Source organism: Peromyscus maniculatus, chromosome 8 (genome assembly GCF_049852395.1).
Source record: "Peromyscus maniculatus bairdii isolate BWxNUB_F1_BW_parent chromosome 8, HU_Pman_BW_mat_3.1, whole genome shotgun sequence".
In the NCBI taxonomy this organism is placed as follows: domain Eukaryota; kingdom Metazoa; phylum Chordata; class Mammalia; order Rodentia; family Cricetidae; genus Peromyscus; species Peromyscus maniculatus.
This window is the reverse complement of record NC_134859.1, coordinates 85,767,139-85,781,240: the sequence shown is the minus strand read 5'-3', so window position 1 is coordinate 85,781,240 and position 14,102 is coordinate 85,767,139. Positions and strand designations below refer to the sequence as shown.

The 14,102-nt window shown below is 48.8% G+C and overlaps 1 protein-coding gene across 2 annotated transcripts; it reads right to left on the bottom strand.

The window, feature by feature from the left end:
• Positions 1–327: 327 nt before the first annotated feature.
• Positions 328–12,357, bottom strand: Msl1 (MSL complex subunit 1). Of its 2 annotated transcripts, XM_006971822.4 has the most exons (9): positions 11,470–12,356; positions 8,748–8,971; positions 7,270–7,652; positions 5,356–5,403; positions 4,837–4,901; positions 4,005–4,072; positions 3,507–3,631; positions 3,037–3,109; positions 328–2,784 (listed from the first exon to the last, which is right to left on the bottom strand). In XM_006971822.4, exons 1-9 carry the CDS (start codon positions 12,235–12,237, stop codon positions 2,694–2,696), a joined length of 1,845 nt encoding a protein of 614 aa, XP_006971884.1. In that variant the 5' UTR covers positions 12,238–12,356; the 3' UTR covers positions 328–2,693. The 2 variants fall into 2 exon arrangements, with proteins under 2 accessions (XP_006971884.1, XP_006971885.1); XM_006971823.4 differs by lacking the exon at positions 5,356–5,403 and having other exon boundaries at positions 11,470–12,357.
• Between the last annotated feature and the right edge of the window lie 1,745 nt (positions 12,358–14,102).

Sequence of the window (14,102 nt, the reverse complement as noted above, 5' to 3'; positions counted from 1 at the left end):
TGTGTAGAAGACATAGTTTAAGCAGATCTGGACATTTGTCTGGACTGTTATCCAGGAGAAATCATGGATCAGGGGCTGAGTTGATGACCTATAAGGTCTTACTATGAGCTTTGTAATTTGCCATTTATGTACAAAGAAGGGCTCAGGACAAAGGAATGAAACATGTTCTGTACTCTGATACAAATGGAATGAGCCCCTTATTAAAAGGGGGAAATAATGTGTTGTTCTATTTTATTAGAGAATAAGACTTTCCCAATCTTTCATATAGACAAACAATTATTTAATATTTCCCAACAAATCTAATAAATTGAGGCAAAAGTTCAAAAATTAACGGCCACAATAGTTTATTTACACTTGAACTCTGTAAGATATTTACAAGACAGCCGACTGTACACATCAGAAATGGTATCAAAAGTATGAATACAGCACAGACAACCATATGAAACGGCATGAAACAAAGCTGAGCTGGAGAGACAAGCAACTTCTCTTTTAATTTATTAACACTAGCTTAAACTTTGTTAAAGAAAGAAATAAGGAACTATGTTTTAGGAGAACTGCAGGGCCTTTCTTTCTGTTGAAGACTGAATTTCAGTGTTGTATCCCATGTAGGGAAAAATAAGACTAATTTTCCCCACACTCTTAACACACTGTAATTTCACTCCTGGAACTTCGCTTCAACCTCCTTCTTGACAAACCTCACATACCCAAACCAAAGGAAATCTAGGAGAGGACATAACAAGTATTAGGTCCTCAGGGAAAGGAGAACCAAAGCAATAGAATCCACTTAAGTCCTGCCAGGTAGCACCTCATGGATTCCTCTCAGTCTAGCAAAAACAGGATCTGTGGACTCCTCTGTGAGAGGTTAGGTCTGCTAACCCATACCCAAAGTAGGAATCTGACAAATCACAGTAGCAAGAAGAAACTGAGAGGGATCAAGGAACAAAGAAAGAGACAACTGACTGAGGTTATTCCTTTTGGGAGGAGCAAATTCTAAAGAGCCCTAACATAGGTCAGAGTAGGAGCACTAACCAGCTTGCCTCATTAAAACAAAGAAAACACAAAAATCTGGCCCAATTTTTCTAGATATATCCTCATCGTTCAGGTGTGAGATGAAAGCCCCTGTGGAATAAGTCCTCTTCTCTCTACATCCTCGCTGCAGTGAAATTTACGGCAGCTTCCATTACAGAGAGACCACACTCCTAAGCAGATGGAGTTACAATGAAAACCCACAGCCACACACAAACACACACACACACAAGAGAATTGAGAGCAGCAAGATCATCCAAGAATACTACATGTACTGCTGGAATAATTCCTTTCAAAGTCAAACCCAGGGAGCACAGATAACATCTCAAAAAAAGCTTTAGCAGTGGGAGGCCCCTGAGGAACTTTTCTTCTCTTCCCACAATGGCAATCCCATTCTCTCATGCTCAGCTGATGGGCCAGCCACACACCCTACAATACCTTGGCTTCTCCTCTAAAAGTGCTAATAATCCGGGGACATATTCTCTTCAAGGATAAAAGCCCCTACCTCCTAGGAGATCAGACCCCTACTTGTTTTTATACAATAGTCCTGAAGACTAATGAAAGGCAATTCCTATATATAAGACCAGAGGTCTCGGTTCTATTTTCCCTCCAGATAGTTCACAGGGATCTTACTCTGAGACCGAAGTGGCCTGGGAGTGCTGTCCGTCCTGATTTTTTTTTTTTTTTTCTTTTTCTTTTCTTTTTCTTTTGGTAACAAAACAAGGGCAGGAGATGGGAACCAAGATGGTACATGTATAAATCTATCTTTACTAAACGAATAGAGGTTCATTAGGTACAACTGTTTGTTTCAAGATGTAGACATTTGCCAGCCAAAGGAAGCATATCTTTCCATACCTTTCCCCCCACCCTCCCCAAATTTTCTACCTCACCACGAAATGTTTGGCTAATAGGATGAAACCCCACTAAGGAACACTTGAGAAGTGATGGGACACAAGGACATCTATAGAGATTATTCTGGCATGCCATCCCCAGATGACAAGGCATCTGTTTAGCACTGTAACTAGTTGGAAATGTACATCCCCAATCTCTTCCTCTGAACATTTTCTTTTTTGAGGGGTGCAGAAGAACTTCAGTTACCCAATTAAAGTGATCAGCCAGTTTTGAGAGAACCAACTTTCACAGAACTGCTCCAATTTCTTCCTCTGTTGTTCCTCCTTGGGCCCTAAAGCTCATGGTAAGGTCTTTTGTCTTATTTTAGTGTAAAATCTAGTCTACCCAAACTATTCGGAAGGCGCACCAGGGAAGCATAGGGTCAGGGCAGGCACAGCTCCTATGAGGCAGGGGTTGCTCCATCTTCGACATGGCTAAGGAAGAGCCCTTGTACCCCTTTAACATAGGCAAGTGAGCAGAAGCGGCTCCTAAAAACTCCAAATCCACCATCCTATAGGATGAGCTCCAGAGCTCATTTCCCCAAAAAGGGAAAACAAGTCCCAATAACTCTCCATAATCACAATTAGCCCAATGCAAGAGGTTTTTGTTTGTTTTGTGAAATCAGAGTGAAAAAAACAAAACTCAAAAGGGAGTATGGAAGGCATTACCAGTGAATGATAACATACATGAGGACATAGGTCACATATACAGGTCTCTGCCATTCTCTCGGAATGGCATGCTACAACTATCTGAAGACGGGGTTCTTGCCAGCACAGCTACTTCCTACACGTCCGGTGAGGTGTTTGCTTCTTCTGGATCTCCAACCTGCAACGGCTTCGCTCATCCAACCAGGGCAGCTCAAAGTTCCTGGCAAAAAACATGAGGAGGAGGACAGAGTGAGAAGGCCGCATCCGAGCCTAGCAACAGCCAGCTCCCCACCAAAGTGGGAAACCACCTGCTTCGACTCAAACAGCACCCCTGCTTCCTGGATTCTTATCACCAAAGAATCATGACTATCCCTAAGCCATGGGGTCCCCATTTTATCTAGGTGTCCACAGAGTTTGAAAAGGAGGTACAAACTACCTGAAGAAGGAGAAAGGAAGAAACCTTTACACTTACTGTGGAGTTAATTTTGGTAATGGTCGTCCGAATGCTACAACAGGCAAGAAGGGGGTAATCATCAAACTTTCCACTGTGGAAGAAAATCACACAGGGCCTTGTCAGCAAGAGGTGAGAGGTATTGAGCGACTGCACTCCCTCCCAACACAGCTCACTCATCAGAACAAGCCCTGCTGCAGAGACTTGAACCCTTCTTTTCCATGACAAGTCTACATTGGTAAGTTGATTTTGCTTTATTTTATATTATGTGTTCATGAATGTGTCTGTGTGTGTGGATTTGTACACATGAGTGCAGTGCCCTCAGGTCAGAAAAGGGCATCAGGTCCCCTGCAACTGGAGTTACAAGCAGTTCTGGACTCCCCAATGTGGGTGCTGGAAACCAAACTCTGGTCTCCCTAAGAACAGAAGTGCTCCTAACTACTGAGCCATCATCTCTCCAGCCCCAAAGTTTTTACATAGATACAACTTACCGTCATCGGGCTCAGGGAAAAATGAGGTAACCTCAGGCTCGGATTCCTGAATTCCTTTCTTTTTATACATCCTGAGCTGCAGTCGCTGTAAAATCCTTTGTTCCCTGATCCTCTGGATATCCCACCTGGGAAAACCAGACAAACACAAACAAACCTAGCATTACTACTGACCTGAAAATTGTCCTACAAAAAGATCCTTATTTAACTCCTCTAGATGGGGTAAAGGGAACTGACTACCTGGATGAGGAAGAACTCTTTGGGTCTAGCAGTCTAGATTATGTGTTGGTGTTCCACACAAAATAGTACTGAGGGAAGACATCCAAGAAATGGCCAACATGTTTGTTTGCCTGTAAGAACAACCGCCCCAGCTAAGACACTCAGCTAACTAGGACACAAGTACCACATGAATGTTAAGTGCCCTGAGACTCTCCCCAATATGGAAGAGGGAGTCTCAGTCCTGGGGATCAGATGTTCACAGGATGGGGGGCTTGGCCTTACCTTTTTCTCCTCTTCTCATCTAGCTCCAGTTTTGCATGCCTCTTTGAAAACACACTGTCATCCAGGTTCTGGAAGGGGAACAGCAGAGGTAAGCTCCTTATGACCATGCTGGAATAACTCAGTTTTCAGGAGTGTAAAAATGTTCACCTTCAGCTTCTAAAATTATCTAAAGAGTTCTGTAGATCATGTAAACCTTCTGGTAAAAGACTCAATCAAATAAACTCCTGTCCTTACCCCTATCCGTTCAGAAATCCCAAATTTCAAATTTATTCCCATAACTTTCCAGGATAAGTCACGTCAAATGCCTGTGACTCTCCCTACCTCTATACTTTATAAGAGTCTGAATTCAAAATATCCTTTTTTCAATAACCAAGTAAGTTTGGAACATAGAATTATGTCGCCGAGTGGCACAGCCTAACTTCTGTACTCAGTGTGGAATCTACCTTAGTTTGGAAAACCATCTCAATACCAATTTTGAAAATTAACTTAATTATTCTAGAACCTACTTTTCTCATCCATAAGATGAAAAACAAAGACTAAATAAATAACCTCAAGTTCCTTTCTGTTCTTAAGAGTTCTTTTAATCCAACTACAGTTATAAGAAATATTAAGGTCCCCCTCCCCCCATGCCCTTTTTGAAGATAGTATCTCCCTATATTGCCTAGACAAGCCTCAACATCTTAAATTCAAGTAATTCTCTCGCCTTAGTTCCTTGAGTAGCTAGGACTATAGCTAACCACAGCCAGGACTATATGCCAACCACAGGGGCCAGTTGTACCCCCCTACATTCTATTGTTTCCAATTCTCTTCATTAACAGTTCTTGGTACTTACCTCCAAAATGTCTGAAGGATTTGGGTCCCTTAGAGGCTCTACCGAGTGGTCCCTCCAAGAAGGAACTGAAAAAATAAAGAAAAAGAAAAAGAAAAAGAGGAGGGGTGGAACCACCCTTAAATCCAAAGTCACACAACTGTCCAACTATTCTCTAGGACAAGCGGTCTCTCCCTAGGTAAGACAGTTACCAAGTGATAGGAATCCATTCTATGGCCTCACCCAAAGCCATAGTCAGTGTCCTCGCTATGGTATGAAAGAATCTAAAATGCCATTGCAGTCTGCCAAACTCAGGATCACAAAAAACCCTAAGCCAATACCTGACAATTCATATAATGGACGCTATTGAAGTTCCTGAAAAACAACTGAAATGTGTTGTCATCTTGTTGTCTACGGTCGTGTCTTCAAACACCAAGGAATCTTACTCTTCCACATCCAACAGACGCAGAAGGAAGCTCCCAACCAGCCACCATCCCACCAATCCCCACCCCAGGCCCAGCCAGCAATTCCTAATCTACTCACCAGCCAAGACTGAAGTTTCTCCTGCAACACTTGATGGCATCAGACACCCTAAATAATGCAGGAAAGAAGAATCATCTCAGTGTAAAAAGAAAAAAAGCCCATACCCAAAATGGAGGAAAGGAACATCACTAGGAAGCCATTTTGTTTTTTGAGTTGTTCTTTTGAGAATTTCTCTCTGGGGAAGGGGAAGAGGGAACAACAGACGAAAGAAAAGAAAATAAGCCCACCACTTTTTTTTTTTTTTTTACACTGAGACGACTTCTTTTCTTCATTATTTAGGGTGGTTTCCCTGCAACAGTTGATGGCCAAGGATACCAAACCTTAAACTCAGAACATGGCAGGTGAGTAAAAGCCGACCCTAGTTGTCAAATAAATAGACGAGTGTTCTCAGCACTTACATACGGAGTCTTCTTAAAGTTCCTCCTCCCTCCACACAAACTACCTTGCTGGTCCAGCCTGAACAACACGCACAAAGACTTGGGCTTCCTTAGGATAAGTCATTGAGACTTCCTCTTGAGATAGGGGCGTCATACAATAAGGGTTCACACATTTATGCAGAACTCAGGCTCCTCAAGAGACTGGGATCTCCCAGGCACACTCCCTCCTAGTGTTCTGCCCACAATCTCAGATGTGTTTGGAACTTGCTCTACTAGAGTAGACAGGGTTTTTCAAAAACAGCCAGTCACACAGAAGAACTCCAGACCAAGCCATTTCCTAATTCCGGATGGGAAGTTGCTTCACGGTTTCTCCTAAAATTGTTACACAGCATTGCTGTAGCAGCAAAAATTAACTATTAAGATGAACCTGTTCACCTGACTGAAACAACAAAAAGTATCAGACTCTAGAGCAGGGCCCTGGTCTGTCTCGTGTACTCAAGTGTGAGGCCTACTAAAGGTTAGATCATTTATCTGTCTTCCCCACAACAGCCAAACAAAGCCTGGAGATTGCTCACATCTTATTGGAATGGATTCCCATCCCCATCTCTGCTATAGTAAGGCACAGGGGTAGAAACTTAGGTCTAAGGCTCTACCTAAGAAAGCTTTCCCCACCATTACCCAAGAGCACCCACAATAACTGTCATAGACTAATATAACACACTTGAAGACACATCAGTTACTGGTTCATATAGAAGGTGGGGATCATCTTTGTGTGGAAGCCATTAAGAAAATAAACAGGAATAAAGACCAAGTTACCACACCCCACTCCCTCCCCAAGCAGCTCAGATATCCCAAGGTAGTCCTTATTGTTTGAAAAATAGTTTGTAGACCATTTTATTTAAATATATGAACAACCAATGGGCTACTGCAATCCACGTCAACTCTTCACATCTTAGAACCTTGTGAAGTGTAGTAAGGTAAAGTAAGACTGTTGGCCTTTGGCAGATCCCTCCTGCCCCAGACCGGGACCGAGATACAGATAAATGTTTATGTAGTTAGAGAGCGGAGGCCCAGGTGAAGTTCCCCACCCCAAGCTGGCTCCCCAACCAAAAATACCATTGGCCCCTGAGAACACCCAAAAACCACCCTCCCAGGTTTCACACAATATCAATGCAGGAACAGTCGTGCACGGCAAAGTGTAAGTTCTATGCGTTTCACAGCACAGAAAACCCTTCTTTCAGAGGGCATGCAAGTTGCCGGAGATTACACCCCCAAGTCTGGTGCTCTTGTGATGAGCAACTTACTGGCACACACATCTCCCAGTGTTGTAAGCAGACACATACATTGAGCACATTTTGCTGTAATTCCATCTATTTGCAATGCCTGCACAGTGTCTGTCTCTGGCTGTTAACTTACTCATTCTTGACAGAACTCTGCTTTATTGATTGCACTTTTTAAAAAATGCCAAAGGCATTTCACACTTGTTAGCTTGACCGCCACCACTAGGCTATAAGAGCAAGTGTTCTCTAGGCCTTACTTGCTACAGTCTCCTCCTTCTTTGGAGAGGATTCCCGTAATGGTAACGGTGATGGCGGAGGCTGGTGCCAACGACACAAATACATTTCTGTGGTGGAAAGGTACGGCAAATCTTCCATCTCACTTGAGAAGGCTTTCTCCTTGGGGTGGGCGCTGGGTCCCTTTTGGGGAGTGGAGAGTCTTGGTGGGGTATCCACTGAAGAGCGGGGCTTTTCTGGGGTTTCTTGGCTCCTCAATTCACGTTTACAAACAGTTTCTGATAAGGAACCACAGGGTTCCTCTTTAATGGGAGAGTGCTTAGGAGTTTTTGTTTTGACTTTTGAAAATTCAGGAGCCAGCTTTTTAACAGGAGTCTTTCTTTCTGTATTTCCAAATGGGGTTTTCCTATTAGGTAGGAAAGAAAATGTTATAAAATTAATTGACTTCTGAATAAAATTTGATTAGAATATCTGAAGGCAAGAGCCATATCCAGGTACCTAAACATCCATTGTTCATTTGGAAGACATGGCAGCAAGTACCATGCTTGAAAGTACACAGAACAGGTCTTGGGTAAATGAGCAATCATCTACGCTTAAGAATATCTAACTGAGAGCTGGAGAGGTGGCTCAGTGCTTAAGAGCACTGACTGCTCTTCCAGAGGACCCGAGTTCAATTCCCAGCACCCACATGGCAGCTAACGTGTCTGTAACTCCAAGATCTGACACCCTCACATGGACATATATACAGGCAAAAACAACAATGCACATTAAAAAAAAAAAAAATCTAACTGAGCCAGGCGGTGGTAGCACACGCTTTTAATCCCAGCACTCGGGAGGCAGAGGCAGGTGGATCTCTTGAGTTTGAAGCCAGCCTGGTCTACAGAGCAAGTTCCAAGGCAGCCAGGAATATACAGAGGTACCTGTCTTGAAAATAATTAATTAACTGTTCTATTCCCTACTAGATTCAACAAGGTAACACATTTTACCCATTCTCTTTTAAGATATACTCTGCATTTGTATTTAGTACTGTGACCAAAAATAAAGTGTTTCAAGACAATTTCTTAACACAGAAACTTGGAGGGGGGCAGTTGTTTGTTCAAAACAAGGTCTCTATTGCCCAGGCTGGCCTTGAGTTCACAACAGTCCTCTTGTCTCAGCATCCTAAGTGCTGTGATTACAGGTGTGAGCCACCATGCCCTTAGCATAACAGACTTCTCAATTCAGGCTCTGGGTGTTAAAAAGCCAATCCACAGCCGGGCAGTGGTGGTGGCGCACGCCTTTAATCCCAGCACTCGGGAGGCAGAGGCAGGCGGATCTCTGTGAGTTCGAGGCCAGCCTGGGCTACCAAGTGAGTTCCAGGAAAGGCGCAAAGCTATACAGAGAAAACCTGTCTCGAAAAACAAAACAAAAAAACAATCCACAAACCCCAATCCCACACTCCCAGTCATCAGTAACAGTTCCTCATCTTGTTCAGATAGCTGGAATAAAGTTATCAGCACACCTTTTGTGTCCCTTTCCACTCCGTCCACATGAGAAAGGCTTGGAAGGCAGAGCCTGGGATGTCTCGCAAAGCTCCGGCTGGCGCTCCAGTTTAATTTTCTCAGTCAACTCTGTTTCTTCTCTCTCTTCAGTTTCATAGCCCTGAAACAGCTTGTGCCTTTCTTTCTCGCTATCCCTCTTTACCAACTGCATCCGCCTTTCCATACGTTCAATCCGAGCAAGGAGCTAAAGCAAAGCGACAAGATGCAGACTTACACACTCAAGTTAAACACCAGCACTTTAGCCCCATTTTGGAGTCAGCAGTCTTCTGCATGTTGCCATGGACCCTACCAATTCAACTTTGAATTGGCAGACACAAATCTGAATAGCTTTCCTTAAACTCAAGAAAGGCAAAAGACACTTAATTGTAGGAGTTAGTCTGGAGGGTAAGAGGGATGGGGCAATTCTCAGCTCATTCTTCTGAAAGAAGATCCTCTCCACTAGGCTGGGCCAGTGTGCCCTTTAATGAGAAGGCCTCACTTCAGCTAGCCATGTGGCTGCAAGTCATTTGGGAGTCCTGAAGTTAACCTTCTATACGTGAAGAATACATGCTCTTCACTGTTGTATGTGATGCTAGGGACAGAACCAGGGCCTCGGGAGTGTGCTTAGCAAGCACTCTGAGCTACATTCTTAGCTCTGTGTTCTTTTCAAGTATCCTAAGGTTATCCAAATTCTATCTGCTCTATGTTCACTCCAAAACTCCAGACACAATGGAATGTTCAAGCAGTACAGTAAAAAGGAATCAGGAGCACAGAGTGTCACCAGGGATAGTAGTGGTCCATGAAAATGTTATGTGTGTGTAGTTGAGGGAGCACTTCTAACACATACTACACTGGAAAGAATTAGAATAGATACGAGTATTATATTAATACCAACGATATGACATATATTCTGCTTTGATTTTGAGACAACAAAAAATAACTTATCTAAATATTTATTAAAATTACTTTCATTCTAATTAAAGTAAACCACAAAAATCAAGCAGAAAATAAAAGTCTATTGTCATAAAAACTTATTATACTTACACCAGACTACAAGAATTTGCCTGGGTTAAACAGTGATATTAATGCTGCCTTCATTACATCCATAGCCTAGATTTCAGCAGAGGCCAAGGAGTAACTGTGATAAGAGGAAGGGGCTGAGGCAATACTAGACTGCAGCACATAAGAGAAGCAGTGGACGCCAAGTTTAGACAGTCCTTTATCCTTAACTCACCCCACTTTTTCCTACCTCCAAAAGCCTATGAAGGGGACATTACTTCAGGGACTCAGCAGAGCTCTCCTGGTCAGCCATCCTCTCACTTCATCTTCTGTTTTGGTTCACAGCCTTAGCATTACTTAACCGTGTTTTGTGGGTGACATCTTCTTGATGTCTTCTCCTTTACTGGTCTTTCTCTTCCCACCCCTTCCCATGGAAGGCAGGATATGATGTGTTGTAATTACAGTACCATCACACCCTTACACTGCATGCAGTAGCTGAGCAGGGCCACCTCCATGTTGAGTAACTTCCACAAATCAGCACGGAGGGGTTTCAGTGAGGGCTGCCCCGGCTCCCATTCCACCTTGCAGAAGGCAGTCTCCGATGAGACAGTCGCCGGATGGCGATTCATTTAGAGAGCAAACAAATGAGTAACTCTTCTGCTCCCTGCTCAGCCCTGGGTGCCCACAGCACCAGGGTGAGGGGAGAGAGGAGAGCGAGAATGAGAGCGGCAGCCTCAACACAACCGTAGAAACCATGTTTATTTTTAGGCAGTCAAAAGGTATGTTAGCACAGAAATACCCCGCCACACCAGCTTCCCCGGGCGGGAGGCAGTATGCTTAACATGGAGGTACCCAAGACTGCTGCTGCTGCTGCAGCAGCGGAAACAATCCTATGTAGTCATGTTCCTCAGAAGTACAAAGAAATAGCAGGGCTTCTTTCTCTACGACCTCAAGGTTCTGAAACAGGTCTGGGAGGTAGAAGGAGCTACTGAAGACATTGAATAGGCTCATGTCTCAAAATCTTCCCGCTTCTTCAAGAGACTTGGCCAGTGGGTAGTGTTTTATAACTCAGATCCCCCCTACCCCCATAAAAAAAACACCAAAAACTGCCTGAAATCAAAGGCAGTGATTCTCATCTAGAAAAGCTAAAAGAGGATTCCACGTAAACCATCTTTACCCTCTACCGGCTAAAAGACCTATGACGACCCTCCTGTCTGAAGATGCTGCAGCAGCGGTTGGAGCAACAGCTGTTACGTCCCTCTCCTCTACAATGCACTTCTAACGCAACAGCGCTTTAATTTAACCCTTCTATACAGCCACCACATCTGCACCCCACCCTATCATCTTAACCCCTCATAAATCGGTCTTTTCCCACTCTAAACGTCTTTCCCACAAGTCTGGGGCTGTCATTTTAAATTAACCCTTTGGCAACCGAAGTCTACACACACACCACACACACACACACACACACACACACACACACACACTCTGAAGGTTGCCCTTTAACCCCTTCCCTCTGACCCCACGTTGTCAGTGAGCCAGGCTCCTAACGACCCAGCAGCATCTAAGGCCCACTCCCTCGCCGGTGGCCAACTTCCTCTAACCCTAACCAAGCGGGGGGACCTCGGCCGCCTAGAGCCCCCCTTCCCCCGAGCATGCGCACAACTCGCTCCCGGCCCTACTGCAGATTAACCCCTCCCGTACCGTGTCTCTCTCGGACTTGAGCTCCTCGATCTCTTTTTCCTTGGCCTGCAACTGCTGCTGCTGCTGCTCGATGAGGTCCAGTTGCAGCAGGAGGATCTGTTTGAGGCAGGCGGCCTGACTGGAGGCTCCCGAGCCGCCGCCACCCCCGAGAGGGCTCTTCCTCATACTCTTCCATCTGCCCTCGCTGGCCGCCAGGGTCCCGGCCGTGGCGGTGGGCGCGAGGGGTGGCGGCCCGGGCAGAGGTAGTGGTGGGGGTCCCGCCGGGTCCGAGGCGGTGGCGGCTGGGGGAGCCGCCCCACCCTTGTCCCCAGCCCAGGGCGTAGGCTCTTTGGCCGCCGCCACGAGCGAGCCCGTCTGAATGGGCAGCACCGCCTGATACTTGGGCCGGGGGCTGCAGCCGGCGCCGGCTGCGACTGGCTCCCCGCCGATGCCGGCTTGTTTGGTGGCTGGGGGCGGACAGGGCAAGGGCACCGAGCCGCCCCAGCTCTCTTCCTGCTGCCCGGGGGCCGCCCCGGCCGGGAGTAACAAGCCCCGGCCCTTGCCGCCGCAGCCGGCCGGAGAGGGCGCGGGACTCCCGCCCTGGGAGGAGGCCAGCGGGGGCCCCGGCTCCTTGAGCTTCCGATGCCGGGGGAGGAAGTGGGCTTCGGCCGCCCCGGACTCGTCCTCGGGCCCACCCAGCGCCGCCGCCCGCTCGTAGTCCAGTCGCTGCTCGGGGTTGCCGCCGGCAGGAGCCGCGGCCGCCTTGAACACTGCGGATCTCATGGTCATAGTGGTCCGGAGCGGCGCGGGGGGCCGAGGCGGAGGAGGGGGTGGGGAAGGGGCGAGGTGCGGGGGGTCGAGGACGGAGGAGGGGGAGGGGAGTTTGGCGGGCTCGCCTCAGCAGCGCGGCCGCAGGCCTCGGCTAACGCGGCTTCCCCGAGGCCCCGGCGCCATCCCGCCGGCGAGCGGACGCGTGGAGGCCGCGGCTGAGGCCCGCCGCCGCCGCCGACCCATGGGGGCCTCGCCGCCGCCGCCTCTGCTGCCGCCACCGTCGCCTTCGCCGCAGAGGCAGGAGCTCGCACCCAGCCGCCCCCGAGCTCATCCCCGGAGCTCGCTTCGGCCCCCCCTGGCCCGGCCGGGCCCGCCTCGTCTCCCCACCCCGCACCCCCCCTTCCCCGCCCCGGCCCCCCGCCCCGGAGCTCGCCTCAGCCGCCCCGAGCCTCCATTTCCACCCCCACCCCCCCACACTCCCTGCTCCTCCTCGGGAGGGGGTGGGAGGGACGGGTCCGCCCAGAACCCCTCCTACTCCGGGAGGGGGGGAGGTCTGCCGCCTCCCCCGGGGGTCTCCGCGGCTCCGGGTCCCCCTCCCCCACAGTCACCCCCGGCGCCTCCGCGTTTCCCTTTAAAAAAAAAAAAAAAAAAAACGGAGCCGCCGGAGCCGGAGTCGCCGCCGCCGGCCGGAGCGCGCATGCGCCGAGAGGGCCGCGGGCGGGAGCGGACCGGGAGCCGGGAGGAGGAGGGAGGCGGGTAGCGCTATTGTGAAAGGGGCCGCGGCCGCCGCGAGGGGGAGGGGACCGGGGCGCGGGGGCCCACGAGGGGAGGCCCGGCACCAGGGCGAGGACGCCGGCGCGGGCCAAGGTGGGCTGCAGGAGGCGGGGGCGGGCCGGGGGCCGCGGGGGGCGCCGGGGAACGCGGAGAGGATCCCCCCGGCCCGACGACGCGCGCGGGGATGGGGTTGGGAGGAAGGAAGGAGGCGGACGCGCCCGCCCCTCGCGGTCGCCTACCGACCGCTCCGCCGAGCCTGCCTGCCCGCCTAGGGGAGGCCTTTCCCCGGCCGCGCGCCTGGCCCACGCCGGGGCCCCCGCGCACCTCCCGCAGCAGCCCCGACCCAGGCTTCTCCCCCCCCGGAGCCGGCGGGTGTTCGGTGCAGTGGAAGGTAGAGCCTCCACCCCGTGGGCTCCTTGAGACCAAGGTCTTTGTCTCTAAGGGATCCAGCACCAGAAATGGAGGGACCTCTGGTTCCCCGAGCAGCGAAGGCGGTGATGTCTGCTGCCCGGGGAGTTTTTAACCACAACCTTCTTGGGGTGAAGGACTGCCAAGAGCCATGTCCCCAGCCCTGTTGAGCGACGGCTAGCATCTTCTGGGAGAAGGCGCAGGAAGTCCAGGAGGAGGAGATGTATGCTTGCATTACACTGAGCGTTCTCTGGGGCCTTCTCTTTTGAGCGCTTCTTCCCGTTCTCCGGGTTCCTAGTGTCTCTTGTGTGTGCCACTTTCCCAGCAACTTGGGCCACCGAGTCCTCATGTTTCCCTATGGGAAAACTTGTCAACAGCTGTAAATGAATTGGTTGCTTTTCTGTCTGAAGTGCATTTCTAAAAAAAAAAAAAAAAAAAATTTATGGAGATAGCCTGGTCTAGTAGTGGTGCACGCCTTTAATCCCAGCACTTGTGAGGCAGAGGCAGGAGAATTTCTGTGAGTTTCAGGACAGGCAGGGCTACATGGAGAGACCTTGTCTCCAAAAATAAGTAGTGCAGGCATAGAACATCTGGCCCAGTGTCAAAGCTTCTGGTTAGAAACTCCCTCTGCTTTGTGGGCCGTGAAACCCTTGACAAGCGTGAGGGAATGGGTGTGGACAGCCAGAGTCCCAGCCCTCTTT